The sequence below is a fragment of the Pyxicephalus adspersus genome, chromosome 7 (assembly GCF_032062135.1).
Source record: "Pyxicephalus adspersus chromosome 7, UCB_Pads_2.0, whole genome shotgun sequence".
Classification (NCBI taxonomy): Eukaryota; Metazoa; Chordata; class Amphibia; order Anura; family Pyxicephalidae; genus Pyxicephalus; species Pyxicephalus adspersus.
In genome coordinates this window covers 47,935,308-47,953,563 of record NC_092864.1, presented here as the reverse complement: position 1 = coordinate 47,953,563, position 18,256 = coordinate 47,935,308, and the positions used below count along the sequence as shown (strand labels likewise).

The 18,256-nt window shown below is 36.3% G+C and overlaps 1 protein-coding gene across 6 annotated transcripts in view; it reads right to left on the bottom strand.

The window, feature by feature from the left end:
- RAPGEF4 (Rap guanine nucleotide exchange factor 4) overlaps positions 1 to 18,256 on the bottom strand; it is a 169,480-nt gene that overhangs the window by 70,059 nt on the left and 81,165 nt on the right. For 3 of the 6 annotated variants that reach the window (XM_072418341.1, XM_072418342.1, XM_072418346.1), the window contains 4 exons: positions 6,185 to 6,254; positions 5,548 to 5,609; positions 2,374 to 2,454; positions 368 to 474 (listed from right to left, as the gene is read on the bottom strand). In XM_072418341.1, the coding sequence (XP_072274442.1) occupies positions 368 to 474; positions 2,374 to 2,454; positions 5,548 to 5,609; positions 6,185 to 6,254 (320 nt within the window). Of the gene's footprint in view, positions 1 to 367; positions 475 to 2,373; positions 2,455 to 5,547; positions 5,610 to 6,184; positions 6,255 to 6,931; positions 7,112 to 18,256 lie in introns of those variants that run through there. The other 3 variants (XM_072418345.1, XM_072418343.1, XM_072418344.1) reach the window with 3 other exon arrangements.

Genomic DNA, 18,256 nt, shown 5'->3' with positions numbered 1-18,256 from the left:
TTATAGTAAGAGAAGGATTGAAGTAGAATGAGGCCCTAGGCAGGTAGAAGCTTTGCCCCTTTCCCCATCCCTTTACCTTGCCCCTGGTAAGGACTACAATGCAGTTATTCCAATAGATGCCACTTGCCTACAAATATATTCTCCCTTTTAAAAAGATGCATGGATCTAACTAGTTCTGATTGCATGATTGCAAGAGCATAAAGTTTGTAGCTGGGTTCATCATCAACACTAGGTGATATGTGCATGCCACACAAGTATACATATGGGGCAGCAGGGAAAGAGTTTGTTACTTCTACTTAACATTGAATTTTGGATTTAACTTTCAAAGCAAAAGTAAAGAAAAATATTATCTATGAGCATAGCTCACCTGTAAGTTTTTAGGTGATACTTCCGATCTCTGATCATGTGAGGCGCTCGGGAAAGAATCGCATTTCGTAACGTTTTCCCAGCTCGGAGAATTCGTTCTGATGGGACCTTTGTGGTTGTGAAGCAAAATAAAAAAATAAGTATTAGACAGAGACTGAGAGGTAAGCCGCATACCCATTCTGGAAGATAACAATAGGTTAAGTAAAGTATCTATCATTGGCTATCAGTTAATTGAATCTGGTAAGTTTTGTTGCATATCATTTATTACTAGATCTTAAACCTGTATCTAAATTGGAAGGCTCCACCTCGTCATCATATCACAGCAATTGACAAAGTTTGATTGTCAAAAATCTGAATTGACAAAAAATTGATTTGAAGAAAAGTTTGTAAGGTATGAACTGACAAAAAACAATGATTGTAGACCAGTGCTCATAGTTATACACAACCCTCTCATCTAGACAGACATTGTGCTAGAACAATCACTTGTGATACACACATCTTCACATGTTTGTAATAACTGTAATCTAAAACTTCAGTTCTCAGTTTGCTTCAGTAGGCAAAATTAACCCATATGTTTCGTATGTAGATAATTCTGCAGATAATTATCAATTGTAAAATGAGGGGTAAACAAAAATCTCACTCCTGGAGTCCCTAATACAGGAAGCCAATGGATGATTCCATTTTTTATTGTCTGACCCAAACTTAAGTATCATTTAAAGATAAGTTGGTCCTTTAAATTATATCTTAAGCCTATATTTTAGTTTTGAATAGGACAGGATTTAAACATATGTCTGGATTTTTTGCTGACTGTCCCATTGGGGAGATTTATTTTAATGTAATTAAACTGTAAGAAACAACTTACCTGTCCCATGTTCTAGTACCAAACAGTGATGCAGCCAGCCAGTCCCTGAAGGTGGCTCCCCTGCTGCTCAGAATCTGGTGGCACAGCACAAGCATGCATGCATCCACAGTTTGTCCTCAAGTAGCATTGTCCTGCCATTGTGCCATTGCATGGGTTTGATGTTTGTGCATCTAAGGGTCACTTAGTATCCCAGCTGCCCCAAGCCATACCCGCTCTCCCTGGTTGGCCTTTGGCAGCCAGGGGTCCATTAATGACCCATCTACCCTCACGCCATGACCACCTGATTTCTGATTAGCCAATAGCCACATAAAGTTGCACCTGGACATGCTAAGGATGTGCTTTCATGGTCTGTCCTTGGTTGCTAACCTTGACCTGTCTGACCTCTAGTTGCCTGCCACCTTGACCAAAATCTACCAGACTTCATCCACAATTCTGCTCTACTCCCTGGATGCTTTGTTTGGCTGTTTTCTACTATATCTGATTTAATGCTTTGACTCAACCAGGAATTCTCCCCACCCCTCAATACCTCCTCATTCTATTGTTCCTATGTAAGACCTTTGGCTCTGACCCTGTCCTGCTCCCATCCTGCTTTTGGTCACCGTTAGTGATCCATTGGCCTTGTTTTGTGCGCTCCTGGTATTCGGTTCTTGTTCTCTAGATGCAATCCTTTGTGTACACAAGTCCTCGGGGAGTCCAAGAGCAATGCAACAAGCCTCTCATGATTGAGCAGGGGCTTGCTATAGATGAAGAATGTGGAGTCATATTGGGTGATTGGCTTCAGGTGAACATTCATACCAGACCAGGGCCTTACATGAACAGATTAGATATCAGACAAACAACAGAATATAAGAAATCTTTCCACTGTGGAAGGAATTCCCTTCTATACACAAAAGAACCTGGAACAAGTGACCCTATTGGAAAATTATCCCTCTATTCTTATTCCTGTGACAGCTATGAAATGTTCTAATTTTTATCATTTTAAAGCCTGGTGATCATTGTCAGAGAAGTTAACTGTCCCCATCTGGGACACAAACAGCAATACCAAAACTGACAGGGATTTCCATATGTCATTACAATCTGTCCAAAAATAAAACTTTTAGCTTTTGATGGACTTTGAACCTCTTCTTTATAAAATCAGTATGCACCTTAGACACTTCTCGACACCCCATTACCTCTGTAATGGTTTTAGGTTGACGGATCGAGATTTGGTTTTCAGTGAGTGGGGTCTGAAAAATAAGACATAACCAAAAAAACAAAACGAACATGAAAACAAAAATAAATTATTAGAAATCAACAGAAAAAAACACTAATCTACAGGTAATGTAAAACATAATCTATAAGAAGAAAACAAATGTTTAAAGCAGTGAAGTCAGAAACAAAATATAAATTAAACTGAACAAAAAAGTGAAAACTTTAAGTATATAAATTATGAGTCATGAGTTTATGGGATATGAAGAAAAGCATTTTATGCCAATATAGTGTAAAGTTAACATAACTCAAAATCATTAGGCTGTAAAAATACAGAGGAAAGAGCTAGCATATTTAACACTTAGAAAATAGCACTTGGTAAAAACTGTGCATCAAGACAAATGGGAGTGAAAACATGACTGCTGGGATCCCATATAACTATGAGCAACAGGGGCAGCTGAGCATTAAAAAGTTCTTGCTAACCACAAATTCCATCCAGGTAGTACTGCTTATGGAGTCAAACACATGTAAAGAATTTTAGCAACTGAACTACAATTTGATTGTCACCTATGGCAAATCTGGTCATTTTTCTTTCCTCTAGTTTTTCTCTAAATATAAAGGGAAGCATATATAGCAATCCACTGTCCCCAACTTTTTCTAAGATTCTTTTTGGGAATTAATAAGATTCCCCTTTTTGTTGAATTGCTAATGTATCCTTTACTATCAGGTCCAATTATTATTACACAGAATTTATACAGTGCTGACATATTACACAGTGCTGTAAAATGACAAGAAACTAGTCATACAACATTTTTGGGTGTTCAGGTAGTCCCCATCTGTGCGGTGTTATCCTTTTAAAATGCAGACATGTGGAGGTGAACTGGCATGGGCCATTAGGGTGCTCTTTAAAGTAAACGTCACCACAATGCAATGCAGATTGCATGCATTTGACAAAAGCCTCCACCAAAAACTTCCATTCCAAGGACCCAGAGAAAAACAATTTGTTCTCACAATGTTTTCCAGTACAATTTATTCTATTAAGCACATTTCTATATAAAAAGCCTTAACATAACATACAAGTAGCTATTAATGATTATTTTTCTCTTTATCAAGCTCCCTAATATAATATTTTTATTACTTTATTATAATGATGATGTGCAAGTAAAAAAAGGAAAATAAAAAGATTTAAACATGAGTGCTGTCTGCAGCAGGTAACATTTCTCTGTTCTTTGGTCATGGTCAGATGGTCACCGCCAGCCCTATCCAGTCTAGTATGAAGCTGTACACAGACAGACGCGTGGTCTCTGAAGGTTTGTCTGCTTTTTTTGTTTTGTTGCTGCTAAATTTTTTAAGTGCTCAAAAGCATTCTTGGATTAAAAATAACCACAGACAAATACAAGAGTCTTAAACAAGGTTGATTTTCTTCCACTTCTCGCAACATTTAAAATGCACCTTTCTGAATTGATTATACATCAAAAATAACACACTAAAGTGCATGTTTGTTTGGATGGATATATTGCCAGAAATGTCATTTTTATCAATCAGAACTAGCATGGCTAGCTAGCACAAAACTATTTTTATTTTTTCAATGTACCTAAGCTCTGTGTAGAAACAGGTGTAAAAATATTTAAAGCTGAACTCCAGCCACAAAAACATCTCCATATTTTTTCTCAGCAGCCACAAAGAATAAATATTTTTATGGTACAAATCCTTTTTCAAACCATTGGATGACAACATCACTAAGCTGCATAATTTTGTGCAGAGGAAAGGGCTGTAGGGGGTACCCAGATGGACCACCTACTACAAGCTGCCTGCAGTACAAATATATACAAAATACAGGATACAAGGCCAGTCCCTCTACACAATACAAAATTTAAATTAAAAAAGGTTCTGTGGATGGATTATGTCCACAGGGGGGTTCGCCATGGCAATTTAAATTACAACACACACTGTGATTGGTGATGCGTGAATATAAGACACGCTCACTGGCCACTTTATTAGATACACCTTTTCAACTGCTTGTTAACACAAATATCTAATCAGCCAATCACATGGCAGCAACTCAGCATTTAAGTATGTTACAACCAAGGTATGCAGAAACATCCATGTATGTACAAGTGTTGGGAGTGGAATACGGTTAGTTCTGTTTAGAGGTAGGTAACGTGATCTGTGTCAAATGTAAACTAAAGTAGTCAACAACATTTGCAATTATTGCCTAATGAATTTTCTTAGTTTAATATTTTGTTTGTTTGTGCTTTGCCTTGAAATCCCTCCGCAGTTCTTGTCCCACTTACCTTTCTGTCCTGATAGAAAAATACTCCCCCAGCCAATCTCTTTGCTTTTCCAATGACATACTACTGACTTCCTCACTTATAGCCTCCTCACACGCACGGCTCCAAGACTTTTCTAGAGCTGTCCCAACTCTCTGGAATGGTTTTCTCGTCCTATTCGGCTTGCTTCTACTTTCTGCTTATTTAAAGGGCACTTAAAACCCATCTTTTCAAACTTGCCTACCCATCTTCTTCTGTCTCTTAAACTCTCACTACTTACCCACCGTTCCATATCTCCCCTCCTATTGTGTGCTGCTTCCCCACCTCTTAGATTGTAAGCTCTTTAGGACAGAGTCCTCTCTTCCTCCTGTGTTACTCTCTGTATCGGTATGTGTAATATGTTGGGGGTATATAAATACTGTTTATTAATATTAATAAAAATACTACTAAGAATAATACTATTAATAATAATATGTCTTTTCTTTCCACCCACACAATGAACTTTTGACATGTTAGTGACATTTCTGTTGTATACTAAATAGACATCTCACTTATAGACATATATAGACATCTCACTTATAACAGAACTTTGGGTCAGGTAATTTTTGCATTGTTGTGTTGCAGGGCATATTTAGTTACCATTTCATTTGTTGTTTGTGTTGTTATAGCCTGCAGCCCAACATGTGTGTTATACATGGGTAGAACAAAGCTCACTGTGTGCCGGAAGATGTGTTTTCAAACTGGATTATATCCCAAAAAATAATTAGAGATTGTATTACAAAATACCAGAGTTTTCCTCTACCTTACAGTTAACACAATTTTTGTGTATTTGATTCTGAGGGGGATGCAATTTTTTTTTACCTTGCTGCAGTTCTTGGATCCTGAACACATGGAGCTGTTCATGTTTTCCTTGTCAGATAATCCTAAAAATATAATTACAAAAAGTATATAATTCTACTTAGTTTTTAAGGATAAAATATTTTTTCATTGTTCTAGATACTAAGGGAAGGCTAGAACCTCTGACAGGTTTAAAATTCTGTTAGTGTCCTTATTGTGGTGTTTTCACCTATTTTCAGTTTCATCTGAACCTCAGGTACCGGAGTGCCTAGGCACAATCACCAGGAAAGCACTGTCATGCAATAATCCATTTCCTATATAACATAACAAATCTCTTCTTTTTGAGTTTAGTTCATCTTTATTAGACAGGTAAGCTTCAGAGCCATTTCCTCATTATGATGATGGACCTAATACATTTGCAGTATCTTAGGATACAGAATCAAGATACGGATGGCAGGCCAATCTATAACTTGTCTGTCATTTTTATTATACAACTTCGGTTAACCAAATGCTTTCATTACATGCTTTGGATAACAGCTGACACACTTGGGAACTGCAGTTTATTTAGCACTTCATCTAACTTGCAACTATTCCATCTAAATATCAAATACTCTGCAGTGTAGCAATATGACAAGCTCAGTAAAACATCACATTTACTTACTGTCATTAGAACCAGTCTCGAGAACACCGTATGGGGGAGCCAGGAAGCTAGCCATGTACTGCCGATATTTCTGAAAGAGAGGAAAATGTTCCATCACATTAACAAAGCTTAAACACTCACATCATTCTGAAACCACACATTACCAACTAATGCACGGTTTTATCTACAAGATGGATTTATCAGAGCAGTAGGTTTTACACTGTCCCATGTGTTCTTGAAATACACAAACAGACCCAGTGGCTTTTTAGTTGATGGAAATGTTGGAGAAAAAGTGGGACAGTTGCCAAAACAACCAATCAAATTGCTTGGGTAATATTAATAATATTTATAAACAGTATTTATATAGCACCAACATATTATGTAGCGCTGTACAATAAATAGGGGTTAGAAATGACAGACAGCTACAAACAATGACACAGGAGGACCCTGCCCAGAAAGTCTTACAATCGAAAAGGTTCAGTGAAAACTTATTGGAAGCTATGGCCCACAGTTCTATGTTGATTATTTGTATTCTGGAATTATTTACCGGTATAAATTATTTATCACACAATTATTTTACATAATATTTTGCACAAACATTTAAAAATTCAGGAAATACTGTCCACTAATTCAACTGCATTCCTTTTAACAGCTCCATTGGTTACAAATCTTACTTACTGGAACAGATACATAGCATTGATTTTTCCAGCTTGGTAAAAAAAACAGATAAACTCTCATTTTATTCTAAATGCCAACAATGTGACTTACCCAAACTGGCATATGAATGCCAGGCTTCTTCTCCGGGCAAGTAATGCCTGTATTATTGTGATGTTTATGAAGTTGCATGGCCGATCATGCACTATGAAACCCATGTTTAAATCTGAAGGTCTTTTCCATAGAATCAATAATAGAATATTACACAGATTAAAACACAAATTATTGTTAGTGCCAAGCTCATCCACCTAGGTAACATTGGGCCCTATCAGCTCAGGTAAAGATAAAAATTCTATCACAGGAAGGATGGTCTGAGATAAATGACAGTGATATTTATGGATCTTCTAATCCCTTCAGATAGGATAATATGACAGGTCCTTTCAGAAGCGCTAAATGCATTAGCTGTAGATGAACTATGCTTTTCATAGCCTACAAGCCTCCCTGTTATTATTTCCAGCAGTTAACATTTATGAGGTCTTGGCAAATGGTCAATAAACTTAATCTGGATTAACAATACTTGATCTGAGGTTTAGAGAAGTCTGATGAAAACCCTGTGAATAAATGAATGAATGAACATTTGTGAAGTGCTTTTCTTCCATAGGACTCAGAACACCCAGCACATCATGACCCGTGGCCCCGGCAGCAGCACCACTGTCAGCGACATTTTGTGCTGCATGCAATATAACTGCAGCCATATGTTCCCTAACCCATGAATATCATTTTATGTTTTGAGTATGTGGGAAGATCATATTTTAAATCTTGGAGAACATTATTACTACCTGCAGACAGTGGCTCTGATTTAATAAACCTCTTCAAGGCTGGAGAGAATACACTTTCATCAGTGAAGCTGGGTGATCAAGCAAAACTGGAATGGACTTCCTAAAAGTCATTAGTTGTTTGTTAGCAAATGTTTTGATTTCTGGAGCAGATCCATTCTAGGTTTGCTGGTTCACCCAGCTTCACTGATGAAAGTATATTCTCCCCAGCCTTGGAAAGCTTTAATAAATCAGACTCAATGTCCCTGCCAATGATGTAAAAATACTGTGGTTTTTGCCGCTGACTGTTTCACTTTTGTTAGCTTGGGTGTTTGATGCCCAAGTCCCATGGCAGCAATTTCTGACCCCAACTTGATACACGTTTGGGTGGGAGAGTTGTCACCCATCTTTCTTCTTCCTTCCCCTCTTCTTTGCCCAAAAAGATGTCCGGCTTTTAATTGTGGACCTTAGACATGTCCTCCAACAATAATGAAAGATTTATTACAACTCGAGCGCATCCAAAACTCACAAAAACTGGGTGCTCCATGTCTCAACCTCCCCTCAAGAAGCCTAATGGCAAAATGTGTCGGGAATCGAGAACCATGGAAATTGTTCTTGATGTGACCTATCACTGTATTATTTTGCTTCCTGAAATACTGTAAATGTTTTATGTCTTTAAATGTCCCTCTTTGTTACAATATTATCTTTGGGACTGGTATACACTGTTGATTTAGTGTTCTTTTGGAACAGAGAGAAAAAGTCATTTACACCATTACTATTGTATTTCACTTTTCCCTTCACTTTGTGATCTGGGGGACGCAACAGAAAGTGGAAATCCCACTCGGGTTACTTTTTCTCCACTTTCTTCTACCACGAAGCTGTGTCTTTCTAACCACATGTACTTTTCCTGTTTGGCATTGGGAATCAGTACACACCCCAAACTTTATCTCAGACAACTAAATGGTTGCTGGGGCCATTATAACTTTATTGCAACTCTCAGAGATAAGTGTCAGACAGAAGTACGCCATAGAGAAACAATGCATATGGGAAATATAAAGACTTTTAGGTTACATTAAAGCCAGACCAATCTGCAATAAAACAATTTATTAAACTAGGCATTAAATATACTAAAAAAATCAGATTCATCTAAATGAATCTCAGTTATTATTTAAGGCACAGTGGTGAACTTTTGTTTTTACTGGCATCAGTTTTATTGCAGACCTGAAGATGCATGAAAGAGGAATTTTTTAATGACATGTTATGTTTATGAAATGTACATATTAGAATTCTTATATATTCATCAGAGCATTGGGTTAGTAGAAGAGTAACCTTCCCAGATGACAGAATGATATATTCTCCTTAACAGAGACATAAGCAATATGTAAAGTCCAAAAATGTATCTCACTCATTCTACTCAAAGTGCAAACCTTTTCTAAGTTTAACTGTAGCTGTATATTAAATTTCCTATCAATGCATCACACAGCACGGTATTGAATATTAGCCTGTGATGATATTGGGTATCTTTTTACAGGAAATCAGCAGTTATATAGACGGTATACTCTATCTGTATTTACAATACTGATAACACATTCAAAAACTAGGTTCAGCTTTATATTATCACCTACCCATTTTATACTTGTGTGATCTTCATTTATCCTATATTTATATGTGTGTGTAATCTTCAGTTCCCTATCTATATTGAAATACTTTTGATCATTTTATTTTCTTTTTTTGGAAGTGTAGAGGTATTACATGTGTGTACAGTTTTCAGAGTCTTTGAATATTGATCTGATCATTCCTTCGAGCATCTGTTCATTGCATTGTATGTACAACGCTTGTTCTTTCATCTTTCAATCGTTTGTCGTTGATAACAATCGTGAAAGATCCTTTCCAATGACAAAAATCGACCATGTGTACATAGCCTTACTTAAAGGGAGAGTTACATTTAATTAGACTATTAGTAATAGTAGACAATAGTAGATCATAGTAAATGGAATAACTGCGCCTATGCTTTGGCTGAAGTTAAATAGGAAGGCAATCATTTCTTCTATGGGCTGCTGTTAAGTATAATATAAATATATAGATAGGTGCATAAGGTGATATTTTGATTATTTTCATTAGCTTGCATCATGCAGGAAGTTTTGAAGCCTATAAATGTATTGCAACAGCTTATTATCGAAAGATTCTGCAAGCAGCAGTGTTACATCTCCTAAATCCTTCAGTCCTAATACTGTTCACTGTAACATAATAACAGATTTTTATCATCATATTTTTAAACAACATTTACAAGCTATCTATCTATACAGGTTGGGTAGTAGGATAGTCATTTGCAAAAAATGATTTTAAATCCACCCAGTCACCAGACTGTGCACCCAGAGTTTAAATGCAAATTTGTAATGTTTGTATTTTTTATACCTTGTCCTTACTAGAACCCTAATGGGATGAGAGTTCCTACATCAGAGAAGAGATCTAGGTCTCTGATTAGAATTGAGATGCATGGACACTAAACAAAGATAAAGTACCAGCATAGAGGAGTACAAAGGAATGTGCATGTGTGCCCTTGGTAAGAAGTTACTAAATCAGAACAAAAGTAATAAATACCAAAAAAAGCCTTAGATAAAACACCTAGGTCAGGTTCTGGTGTCTTTGTTCTCACTGGGCAGATTCACCCTCTTAAATAATATTAGTCTTAAAGACTTTTGCCAGAAAGTTATGGGAATCCGAAATGATGCAGTTGTCACTAGCACAGAAAGAGTAATATATTCAGATAGAAACATAGAATTGTGTGTTACTTCCCTCACCTCTTAGATTGTAAGCTCTTCGGGGCAGGGTTCTCTCCTTGTGTGTCACTGTCTGTATTTGTCTGTGTAATATGTTTACACTATATAGATCCTGTTTATTATTATTATTATTTATAATAATAATAGAATAATTATGACAGAAATAGACTAAATGGTTCATCAATGCCTGTCCTTTTTTTTCAGTATAGATCTATGTTTGTCCTAATCATGCAGATGATGAATACAGGCAACAAAATAGGTAATTTCATTCAATGAGGCACTTGTTCTGGTGGTAACTGCCTAGGAAAGCTTTTCTCAACCTTTTTAACATGGGGGAACCCTTACATTTTTTTCTTGGTTCTCAGGGAATCCCTGCTATAATGACTATAGCCACAGCTCACAGCATATCAGCATGGCAGCCATTGAAAAGAATGTCTCCTTCATTGCTGGCTAGTGGAAAGAATGGTGGAGATAGCCAAAAAATCATTGGTGTCAATGAAAGTTTACCAGAGTGGTCCAAATTGCTCATGGCCCATGGAACCCCTAGGAATCTTTGGAGGAATTTTATTACTCTGACGATCACTGAAACATCCCCTGGTGAAGAATCTTTCAGGCCCAAGTGTTTCAATGACAGTAACTGATCCACCACTTTGTAAAGATTTCTTCTCACTTTTTGTTCTGTCTCCGATCAGGGAGTGAATAAAAAACTCCCCAAAGAGACATAAATTATACCCTTTACTCTGTCTATATATTGTATATACAAGTTTTATGTATATTGATTATTTGTAAATAAAATGCATAATTTTAATGGGTAAAGTGGGTAGTACTGTCCCCATGGAGTCCTGGGGCTCGTATATATTTGTCATTCCCCTTTATTTATCAATAATGAGTACATAGTTTAAATTATTAAGGTTTTTACATTCTTTTACTTTATTATACATATTTTATAATTTACCGTTCACTCTTAGTTAGATTTTTCCCTGTAGAAAAAACTACAAAGAGAGGCAATGGGTTTGAGATTTATCTAAAAAAAAATATTTCTGGCTTTCTTTGGAAACCTGATTTAATAATCGATAAATGTAACATTCCAATGATTTTTATTAAGACCGGGGGTCTATTCTGAACTTGGGTCCATGTGGCGCTAAGCTATACCCCTACAAGAATGGTTCTAAGTGTCCTTTATGTTATATGTTAGGCTACATGGCTTGCCTGGCAAGGTAGAGTGGTAAAAATAGTAAGTGTTATATATGGCTGCCTCTCAGTATTCAAAGGAAAATCTGCAGAACAAATCAGTATTTTAACTGGATGTACAATCTCATGCAAGCTCCTGGAGCAATTCACGCTCTAATATAAACACTGAATATAGGAGCCGATAAGGAGCGCTCAGCCCACGCAGGCTGCCCTTTTGTGCAGAATATAATAGCTCCGGTCTCACTTGACTGATGGCCTTTTTATATTCACGATAACCCAATGTCTATTACATTCCATTACAGCATTAGACTCCTTTTAATCTGCGCTTCAGCTTTTTCACGAATCCATCGCTTTTTTGCAGAAAACATTTCTTGAATCTAACCATAATCAGCTCACGAGAATGATCTTATGTTCATTCACTGCTCTTTTTGTCCTAAATACACATTTTTCAAGAATCAGCAGATTAATAGGTTATTTTTATACCTTAAAAGAATGATCCCTTTCTGTAAGGCATTCAGTCTTCTGGGACCCTGGCAGTTTTTACTTATTTTTCCTGCTGGCCTCCATGCCATTGATTGGTAAGTATCATAGGCCCAAATGTTACTACATCCCAAATAGTTACAACTTGGAAAATTTCAGGTAACAGAACTTCTGAGGTTCATAGTACTATTAAAATTACTTTTTATTCAATCATACAAAACAATAAAATACAATCAAATCAGACAACAATGTTGACTTTAGCAATGATTATCTTGCATGTGTTTTTCTTTACAGTAATGCATATACATTATTAAGCATTACTCAACACGTTTCACTAATAAAGCTTCCTCAGGAGAAACATCAAATTGTGTACAGTATAAAATGATTCCAGTGTTTATATCACAAATTACCCAATAAGGTGAACATGTCAGCACAATATGGGGAGAGCCAGGATAGGAAATCTCTATAACCCACAATCACCAAAGAAAGGGCCTCAAATTCTGTGAGATGTTGTTTCAGTCAGAGGTCCCAAGGCTGTTTTTCCCACAACTGCAATAATGCCTTAACTGAATTCTGTAACAGGTGGAAGGGTGATTCTCTCAAAAGTTTCTCCTGTGGCATTATCTAAAGCAGCCGTATATTACCGAGAGAAAGCTTGTTTCACTTGAACTTTTTATTATTTGTTTACACTAAATGTATATTGGTTGGTCAGTGACACTGGCTTTGAAAAAATTGTGTGAGTATCCAATGACCTGACATTGCAGGCTTGCACCGATCACGTGTCTTGTGCCATAAACACTGGTATATCTGAGTATTTGGGGACTGGCATTAGCTCCTGTGGAGCATCCAGCCAACTTACAACAAATTGTAAACTCCAAAGCCTGCACAAATTCTGCAGTTGGCCACCACAATGGTTCCCATCTGGCATTACCACTCCACCAACCTTGCCAATTTGTTATAATAGACCCAGCTGTGTGCTAGCATGCTTTACATGCCAGGGCTGTTTTATATGCTAAACCCAGCCCTATCCAGCTATTTCAGGAATCATTCAACACAATCCAAAACTGTTCTGTGGTAGCAAAAATGACAGAGGTCCCATTTTTTTTCTACAGCACCCCATACCATAGTTTTGTAGTGCAATCAGTACTGTTAATCCATAATCCATCTGACAGCTGCTATTCTCAGGAGGATCAGTAACAGCTTACCAAGCAGAGGTTAATTACTTTATATGCAGTCAAACAATTTGTGATTGTAAACATACAGTGCAGCCTCAAGAAAAGTCTGAGTTTTATAACACTGACATTTCTCCCACTTTTATTGTTCTAAAATCGATCTGAATCTCGTTTCCTGATTATCAACATATCAGGAGAACCTGATGAAAGTAAAGCTACGCTGAAAGGTGAGGTTATATTTATTATTATTATTAGCGCCAACATATTACGCAGCACTTTACAAATTCCATTGTCATATCACTGAGATTTAACATTTATGTTGTTATACATAACTGGTAGATTATCATCTAAATCTTGCATGTGCCAGAATTTTGGCTGTATACTACGCTTCAGACACCCCTTTTACTTGAGGATGAACACTAGGCACATATAAAAAAATCACTGGAAAATTGGAACTAAATCTAAATATTTTACATTTGGGAGCAGGCCGGTTCTTTTTTGCAGAAGGGACAGGATAAAAAACAAACTTACCTGCCTGTTCTTCTTTATATTGCACAGTGTATGTAAGTGTCTCAGTGTATGATCCAGGCATAGCTGGCTGCTGGGATTGAACAAACCCCTCTTTATATGTTTGTGAATTACATAATTATGGCCTGATCAATCGAGATGCTTTAAGATTCCTAACCCAGAGGATGACCGGGTGAAGACCTTGACAAAGGAGTGATGAGCGGCACATTTATTAAATAATTGCAGACAGACAGGTATGTTTGTTTTATTGCACAAGAGACATAGCCTGTCTCTTCTGCGATAAAGAACCTGACTGCTCATAGTTTTAACTTTTTTGCCCCTATAACGAAGTTCTGTACTTATTAAATGTTTCAAGTGTAACACAAAATCCCTTAATATCCAATCAAGCCTAACAAACCAGGAGTGGAGCTAATAATTTTTTAAACCTTTTCGGGGGGTATCAGGGTGAGAGGAGGAAAAGTTAAATGTGTTTTTCAATGTAAGCAATGTCATTACTTGACTTTTACCAGTTATCAACCTTGTACAACAAGGAAGAAGCAGTAGCCGATCAGTGAAAACAAGAACCAGAGAGAAAGAGAGATGAGCTCATTACTGACTTCCTTTCACTGTTCATTAACTGTCTAGGTCAGATTCAGGAGAACCTGGGCTCAAAGGAAGTGGGTTGAAAAATGCTGGCCATGAGACTGTTTGGTGGCAGAAAAAAGTATTCCGTATTAAATCTCAGGATATTAAATAATTCAGCAGTAATGGGTTTTCCTATTTGATCTTTTAATGGGTTAATAATATCTTGTAAGTTTTGCTGGAGTTCTGCTTTAATAGCCACCATAATTAATGACTTGTCACATACTAATTAAGATAATAATATGGCTGGGTTGTAGCTCATAGATCTGCACCTTGTTCACGCAAATCTAACATGAACTAATAACTCCCAGTTCTGCTTTTGTCACATTTCACTTGTAACAAATTATGAAATTATGCACAGATTTAATAACACAGTTACAATAATATAATTAACACCTTTCCCTGATTTACAAAAACAGCCCCGGGTTTTGTACTTTGTAGATTTGACTCTACAAAAACAATGACTTGAAATGCAATGTTTGAATTGTAAAACAGCATTTATAAATTTATAAAAATTATATGTTTGGTAGGTACTCAAAGCTTAATGCAATGTTATTTGACCATTCAGTATAAAGTTCCAGGTTTCTTTGATGGAACTTTCACCCTCTGATGGTTCTTGCCTACTCTGCTCTTCCTAACCAACCTGTATGCCTTCCAAAGTTCTAAACAGAGAGCCCTGAGAATGCTACATATGTGTACCTCTTACAAAGACAGATAGCTAGAGCTTTAATAGACAACAAAATAATCTGCAAATGTTTCCTATCACTAAGCTACTTAGCTGGTAGGATTTGTCCAACTGTTGGACTTTTTGATGCTTAAATAAAACTAAAGCAATGTGAGGGTATGTAGAGGTTTACAATTTGGCTATTATTTGGACTTCTTTATGCTCAATCACATATACCATGATGGGAGGCTACTGAGGTTCACCAATAAAATTATTACTATAATGCTGTTGGCTTGCATCTTCTAGCTGTGTTTTTGTTAATTATGGATATGTTTGACATGTGTGCCTCCACTTTTATTTTTTACTATAGCACAATGAGATGGGAACATTAGGAGCGATAGATTTAGGTATTTATCAGCACTTTAGGTCATCACAGTGACACCAATTCTTCACAATCTAATCTCCTTACAGCTGACATGGCTGTTAAACATCATTCTTTCAAAATACTGTAAAACCTTAATAAAAAAAATGCTTCCTTTCTTTGCCCAGGTTCAGTACAACAGGTGCACTTTACTGAGTTAACCTTGTCACAGCACACACAAACAAAAAGTAAAAACTCACATCATTGGCTTTACTGCGCTCGCTTTAATTGCTTGTCCTCGGTGACCTTTAAAGCTTTCTATGGCATGACAGCAAAAATCCCGAATGATTTGTACAGATTTTCTCCTTGTTCATTTTTAAGACCGACAGTACAAAACACACAATGACAAACCAAACAAGCACATGAGGAATCCATGCAAAGGACAATGCCCATTGAATCTGTACAGTTCCCGGGTGTTGCTCATGGAATTCCGGGTATGTTATATTTGATGGAAACTTTCACGAATCAACATAACTTGATTCCTTCTAGTAGAAACATATACTGTATATAAATTATTCATGGCATGGGTCATTTTAACCTAATAACTTTGTATCATTTATACATTATAACTTGATAAGACAAAGTAGCTGAGAGAAACCAGACTGCAGACATGTTTTATGTTGGCTGCTTAAATATGAATTCTGAATGGTAGTTTTTATTTACTCAAGTTAGAACTGCTTTTTTAAAGAACACATCCATCTAAAACAATATTTATTTAATCAAAAAACTTTACTGGACTTTTCAGGCACCATTTAATAAACCAATTTTTTTAAACTTCATATCACTGTTAAAACCATAATTTATTTGACGTTAAAATACATGAAATGTACAAAACATTTTGTGAAACAACTGGATGAGTGCATGAAATGATATCAAATTAGTACCACTTGCATTTTGACGCGTTTCACAGATTTGGCTTCCTCGTAAAAATTGTGGGACATCAGGAATTTTGGGTATATCATCTAATTGAAACCTTCCTAGGTTTACCTAATCCTGGATTACTTGGTTGGCAAGGCAAATATAACCTGTGTTTCTATAGTTAAGTAGGTAGTTCCAGCGGTGAACCACCTCTAACAAACACCAGCTAATGGCAATGCTGTATGCTGGGTAACTTAATTTTTAGCTCCAAAATTAAACAAGGCAAAAAAAAAGCCAACCAAGTTAACAAGTGAAAGCCAACTTTATATATTTTAAACTATATTAGGTGGTGGACAGAATATCTGTTTTATAGCCAAATGTGCTTGCACACTACTACATTAAGCTATTTGCTCTCCTCTCAAAATTCAGTTGGTGGTCGGGTCATTCATGCCACACCCAAAACAAGGAAAAACGGTGGATGTCAGCTGCATTTCCCAGCATTTATGCAATAAAGTAGAAATCACGTGTCTACATTTGGGTGGTAATGAAATTACAAGAAATAGGTGGCGACAAGACCTCACTCTTTCTACAGGCAGACACGGCTACACGAGTGATTTATAAATTTCAAAGGACCTATTTGAAAGATAATGTCTATAATTTACAAACTTTACAGCTAAGAGAATCAGCCTTGCTCAATTATGCCTTTTATTAGACTATACCAACAGGCTCATGGCCAATAGTTCATTGCCAACTGGATAGCAAGTTGGCTTTTCTAATTGTGACCTTATGATGATGATATATGTTTTTATATATAACAAAGATTTCTCCTTGATCGCTGGTGTCCTTTTGCTCCTCCTTACTTCTGACTTTCCTGATATGCACACTTTTTCCAGGTCACTGACATAAGAGTATTAAAGCCAGAGTGTCAGCATTACTACCAACAATTAGCAACTTGAGAAGGAGACCAGCAATGATGATCTCTGTATTTTTCTTGGGAAAGAGATCAACATTATAAAATAGCTTCCAAGGAACACTTAGCTATTAGGTCATTGTATGTAATCCTAATACATAGGACTCCCAGAATCTAAACGTGACACCTCCTAAAATAAAATATAAATAAAATATTTGCATATTAAATTCCGCTCTACAATGCCAATGGATCTTAAGGTACAAATGTCCTGGTCTTGAAAACAGAAATATTTCTAAAAACAATAATGAACTCAAAACTGTTCCTGGGGCTCAGTTGGCCAGTGAAAAATTAGATTAAATATTCTGTTTATATACCTAAACATACTGTATGAAGATCATTATTTCAGTTTGCACATTTTGATATATTTGTACAGGTTTTGTGTTTTTCCTGGACAACAGACCCTCAGTCTCTGTTCCATGTTGGCTGTTTGAAGATATTTGATGGGCCATTTGAACGATATACAGTATATATTCCTTCGTTATTCATAATAACGTTTCCCTTTTTAAATTGACTTTTTGACCCAGTGACACCACAGTTATTCTCACGCTGTTTCATTTTCTTCGAGACTTCATTTTTCCAATTCCATCTTCCCTACAATAATTTCCATCTGTCCATCTTTAGCGTATGGCAAAATATCATCACTTTTTATATCTATTGCTTTAATGGTCCATATTCATCACTTCAAAACACATCAGCTAGATAATACAACAGTTTAGGGCACCCCCAAAAAGTCCTCAATTTTCCTTGACCTCAGACCTACTGAACAACTTTGGAATATATATTTTTTATTTTTATATATATTTTTTATATATATTTATATATATATATATATATATATAGATTAGGGATTAATATTGTAATGTTTAGGTGTCTACAAACATTTGCCATACAGTGCACGATTAAAGCAGGGCAGCTTTTTTTATTATACAAATCTGTATC